Source organism: Alligator sinensis, unplaced genomic scaffold (assembly GCF_000455745.1).
Source record: "Alligator sinensis unplaced genomic scaffold, ASM45574v1 scaffold895_1, whole genome shotgun sequence".
Lineage (NCBI taxonomy): Eukaryota > Metazoa > Chordata > Crocodylia > Alligatoridae > Alligator > Alligator sinensis.
This window is the reverse complement of record NW_005842149.1, coordinates 141,626-147,625: the sequence shown is the minus strand read 5'-3', so window position 1 is coordinate 147,625 and position 6,000 is coordinate 141,626. Positions and strand designations below refer to the sequence as shown.

Below are 6,000 nucleotides of genomic sequence, written 5' to 3'. Positions count from 1 at the left end.
TCTTTCCCTTTTAGCAGATACAAGGAACAATCTTCCCTGCTCCAAATTTCAACCCTGTTATAGATGCTCAGATGCTAGGGGGAGCCCTACAGGGAATAAGTAAGTATACTGACTGACACTTCCAACCCATCTTCTCTTTCAGCATGTCTTTGGAAATACCTTTAGGGGCTGGAGGAAAAAACATCAAACCAAAAAAACACATGGAACTAAAAAGCAGCAGCAGACACAAAAAAAGACTAAAGAAAAACAACAATGATTCTTTCCCCTATCAGTTGATTTATTTAAAAAAAGATATCAGAATAAAAAATAAATAACCTCTGATGACATCCAAAATAAGTGTGTTTGCATCTGAAGAAATTTGAAGGTGATTAGAATAGGCACAAAGGACCAGGACAATTTTTATAGTATTCACAGGTCTTTTTTTTTTCAAAAGAATGATTAGGAAAAAGAAAGCTATTTTTATTTTGTACTAGTATATTTTATTTCTCCTTTGTGGTGAGGCAAAAAAGGAGAAAAGACTTAATTTTGACCTCTACAGTTAATTAGCTATTCCCAAAGGATGTTCTTTGGTGTCTGCATTGGAATTTTTTGTTCATCTTGGTTTTTCACAAAGTCATACAACCCCATATTTGGCCATCTTTTCAGCCAGTTTCTTCAGTGGAGGGTATGTGCCTCCATTCAACAATGATCCCATTGTGCACAAAAAAGGAGTATTGTTGATTTCTTAGGAGCAATTTGATATTTCATTTGGATTAATTCAATTGTTTACAGGTTACACAGTTATATTCAGATAGTTGTTATACCTTAAACAAGAACTTTAGTCTTAACCAGGTTAGTTAAGACTTACCTGCTTACCCAAAAAATGCAACATTTGACTCAGTAGAACCATGCTCTGAGACATCTTCACAGCCTTGAAAAGATTTACAGTCAACAGCCCCAATCTTAGAAACATGTATGCATGTAAATAACTTCAGTCATGGATACTGTAATTAGCAGCCGCATTGGTCTCAGTGAAAATATTCCTGATGAGTAAAATTATTTGAATGTAAATATTTCTTGTATTAGCAGATAGGCTTGCTGACGTGTGTGTGTGTGCTTGCAGGAAGTAACATGGAAGAGTAAAAGAAAAGTCTCTTCCTTCTTTTAGCCCCATAACTTAATGGTAAGGATACTTGACTAGGGAGCATGACACCCAGGTTCTACATTTTGCCCCTTCCCCCTCCTCCCCCCCACATCCAGTTTGAATGAGCATCTTCCACTTCCCAAAAAAGTCCTCTCACTACTGGCTACAGTCTTACATTACCCAGACCACTGTCCAGGCCTCTCTTTGAAGTTGGCTCATGTGAGAGACAGGGAGAGAAGATAGGTGGAGCTATGAGCAAACCAGAGAAAGGGTGGCTCGGTGACATGGATGTGGCCCTGAAAGGGATACATTCCGGATCCTGGGGCCTGCTCCCATGGCTTTTCTGTTCTTTGCATTTAATATTCCTTTAAAAAGAACAAACAGCAGTGATATAGTTTCTGCCCTTCTGGGCAGATTTTTCATAGTATTCGTTTTACGATTATAATTCACACTTGGCAACATAATATTGTAAGCCATTATTTTCCTTGCATCTGATATAATATAGCTGGATAGAACCTGTGAGTTAAAAGTCCCATAATAAAATCTGTGGGTTCCCAAGAAGTCGTGAATTTATCCAAAAAATAAAGAACACCAAAAAACAAAACAAAACAAACAAAGCCTTTACCTTTCTCCAATGCCAGGTTACTAATCATCAGACATTTCAATCAATAACTCACCTACAGATTGCCTTTAATTTTCACCTCATTTTAAAAAAACCCTCAGATTTTGGTGCATGTATGAAAAGCTTATTACACAAACATTTCTCCAGGTCAGAAATAATATAAAGATATAAATCAATTTCACTAATAGATTTCCTGTTATGAAGAATCACTATGGCATTTGCCATAGATTCAGTATAGCTATCCATATAAATTGTTAATTAATATAGATGTAAATATAGCTTATTAGATATTGAGTTAAGCTTACCCAAAAAAAGAGTAAGTCTGACCGGGTGTGTCCACACAAGATGATAACTGCACAGTAGCCTAATAGCACTACGCAGTAGCATGCCAGGCAGAAAAATGTACTAATACACTACTATGCAGTTGTATTAGGCTACTGCACAGTAAGCATCACTATAAACCCACGCGCCAGCACTGCTGCACAGTAGCATGAGTTACTCCACATTGATTTAGTCCCTGGTTATCCAAGTATTAACCTTAATGAGCCATAATTATGGCACATTAATAAACATGTTGATGCCCCCACTGAAAGGTAAACTCTCCCTAAAATAGTCCACATATAACATTTGTAGACTCTCTTAATTTGGAATTTTCAATGACATTTCATTAAAAATTCAAATTTTCCCCTAATGGAATTCTGGAAATTTTAAAAAATATTTTTTATTGGAAATTGCATAATGCAGTGTTATAGAATTTTCATTGAAACTGTTTATGCTTTTTGACTAGCTACAAAGCTAATTGATTTATTTTAATAGATTATGAGAAATGAAAAAATGTAGTTGTAATTTTTGGGAAAAAAGTCTAGCTTTATCTGCTTGATGACATCCATCCTGCATCAAAGCCCATTTATACTTTTGATCCCTATAGGAACTCTCAGTTCATGGCTAGTTACAAGACCAGTGGATTATTAATAATAATAATCTTCTAAATGGGTACCATTATATTGCACACATGTTTATTAAAGCTCTTACCATAATTTTATATTCTATTTCCACACAATTTTCCCTTAAATTAATTTCTTTCATATTAAATTAAATGTTTGTTGAGGCAGGGACCATATCTTTGCATATGTATTCTACACAGGACACAGGACTCAATCCTGACTTTACTTTAGTAGCACCCAGAAGAACAAAATATGTTATTCCTTCTATTAGTTATTATTTAACTGCAGTCCCTGCCACAGTAACCATAATCAGTAGATGTGGTATATATTTCTAAAGAAGATCAAGGGGTCACACATGTACCATTAACCAGTTTTGTTATATTTTGATCATGAGGTATCTTGTTATGCATCCAACTTTTCCCATGATACAGTCTTCAGTCATCAGAACTTATGTGTTCAATTTGGGCCTCCTCTACATGTGCAGGTAAAGGCACATGTGTCAGATGTGTATGGCAAAAGGTGCAATTGTAGGATCATGCATTAGATTCCATCTCCCCTTATTGCTGGTGCAAGGAGAGCATGATCCTGGGCTTCCTGCACTAGCAAGAAGCTATTCCCTGCGGCTGTGAGCACCCCCAGCTGGGTCCCAACACCAGGAGGCATGCTGCAGGAACCCAATGTCCACAGCTGCAGGACTCTGGGTCCTGGCAGCTGCAGGGTGCTGCTAGGACCCAGAGTCTGCAGTTGCTTAGGCTGAGAGTTCCCAGCAGTTGAGGGACTCACACCCCCCAGATGGGCAAGGTGCATCCCTACAGTTGGGAGACCCATTAGCTGACAGGCTCCCAACTGCAAGGGAGGCCCTGCTACACATGCAAATTAAAGCTCAACAGCAACCACCTATGAAGTTTATACTTATTTTTGAGGTCTAACTTTACAGCTCATTGGAGCTTTTTATCAGGTGATAAGTACTTTGCGTGTCTAGATGGTCTCAAGATAATTGAGCAATTGACCAGTTAATTGTGCAATACCTGTAAAGTACAGAGACAGTTTTAGTCTGTAAAAAGATAAATATAAGCTGTCTTTTGACTGGCCACCTCTTCTTTAGTAGGAATTTGTTTCTCCTTTACTTATAAGAATGGTAAGGAAATCTATCTAATGAAATATTACCACCTGTATGGTGTAATTTGCTATCACCTGGCATCAAACCCAGTCTCCACTATCATTTCATCTTTGGAGTCTTCTTTGGAGTCTTCTGTGTTACCAGTTAAGAAATGCATACTTTTAATGAAAAAATGTTTTCCTGAATGACTGAATAGTTAGATACCAAGAAATATGACAAACAATCTGATTCATCGATTTTTATCACTGTGTAATTCCATTCAGTTATTTCAGATACATATTGGGATAGAAAAAGCTGGGCCCATAACTGGAATGTCCATGCATGAAAAGTTCTCACCTACTTTATAGCCAATTTATGATGACATTTCCTCCCCAGACTGGATAGGGGAGTGCATGGCCAAATCATTCCTGCATCCTAGCAGAAAGTTTCAGTGCAAGGAAGAGATTACAAGCCTAAAACCAAATTCCAGCAGAGCACATAAGCACAAGCTTATTATTAAACACATTGCTGTCCTACTGACACCAGTGAGACACAAGGAAGCCTCACGCCTGCATTTAAATAAGCTGGGACTAACACCAAATGTAATATCAGTCTCAGAGTGAGGAAGCTGCAAACAGCTCCAACCTGCCATTCCCACCAGATCTGGAGTGCAGCCCAAAATTTGGCCTAAATACTGTTAAGGTATTCATAAACTTTCAAAAGTGTTTTCTGCCTATAGCTGATCATGTCAGTTTTGTGGGCCCCTGCCAGAGGTATTCCAGGGTCCAAAGAAGGTTCAGGGAGCCTATTGCACCAAAATCAAGTAATCAAGAAAATAAAAATTTAAATACACTTTAATAGCAATGTTAATATTGACGTACAAATAGCATATGAATTATAAGACTGTATAGGTAAAGCATTTCAAATCAAATTCTAATATTATAAAAGACTTAGTCTGTCTGTCTGTCTGTCCATAAAACTTTATTTGCACTCTGATTGGCTGACTGAAACAGCCAATCAGAGTGCTCCACAAGTGTTTGACAGGAGACAGCATGGCAGAGCACCATCATGACAGTGAAACAGCAGTGACAACCGTTCAGAGCGTGGGCCAGTGGTGCTGGCCTCACCTCCCCTCCCCTGCCCCGCTCCCGGCAACCAGTGCCAAGGACCGGGCAGAGTGTCGGGAAGGTGAGGCCAGCAGTATTGGCCTAACCTCCCCCACCCCACTCCCATCAAGCAATGCCGAGGATGAGAAGCAGGGGTGGAGCCAGACACAGAGGGACACAGAGCCACCAGGCCCTGACAAATGCCAGCGAGAGAGAGGAGTAGGAGGGGGTGGGAGGTCACAGTGGTGGCGCCCTGCCGCTGCTGTGCCCCAACAACAGCCCTGAAGGCAGAGGGGGAGGAAATCGGGCCCAGCCCCAAAGCAGTAGGGGCAAGGGTGATGGGAGTGGGCCCATTCACCCCCTCCCCCGACTGGATGAGAAAAGTGGGGGTGGGGCCAAAAACGGGACTCCATCTCCACCCACCATGACAGCGGGGAGCATGCCACTCTCACCGGGCCCCGACAAAAGCCGGGGGGGGGAGGGGGAGGGGGTATGGTGACAACGCCTCACCACCACCTGGCCCTGCCAAAACCTGGGAGGGAGGGGATCAGGGAGGGGAGGGAGGTGGATGCTGGCCAGGCAGACCCGGAGTGTGGAGGTGGGAGGAGTGGGGCTGGACCCAGAGTGCAGGGTGGGAGGGAACGGGCGAGGACCAGAAGCGGTGAGGAAGGGGGAAACAGGCCTGGACTGCGGGTTGGGGGAGCAGCACCAGACCCAAAACACAGCAGGGAGGTGGGGCCAGACATGGGCCACTGTCCACCCCTCCCCCCGTCATTCTTGACAGGCAATTGGCTAGTAATCAAATATTAATAATTGACCAAATGTTTTAATATTTCCACCCTTTTGTTTGTTTAATGTGGGAGCAAGGTTACCCCATGTAAAATAAACTAACTGGAGACCCTGAACACAAAACTGCCTGGCCTTGATAAGGAAGCTGGGTGACTGGTATACCCCTTAATAAACTATGTCATATCCTAAATCAGATCTAACTGGTATAAAGCCATAAACAAAAAAATAAGCGACTTTTATCTCACTACTTCTGAACTAAAAAAGAATGGACTGTATTTCAAAGCTTTTCCATCCAAACCATGAAGTTGATCCAATAA

The 6,000-nt window shown here is 41.3% G+C and overlaps 1 protein-coding gene across 1 annotated transcript in view; it reads left to right on the top strand.

Annotated features, from left to right (window-relative positions):
• ANXA10 (annexin A10) overlaps positions 1–6,000 on the top strand; it is a 53,816-nt gene that overhangs the window by 109 nt on the left and 47,707 nt on the right. The window contains exon 2 of the mRNA XM_006025475.1: positions 15–99. Within this exon, the coding sequence (XP_006025537.1) occupies positions 15–99 (85 nt within the window). The remainder of the gene's footprint in view (positions 1–14; positions 100–6,000) is intronic.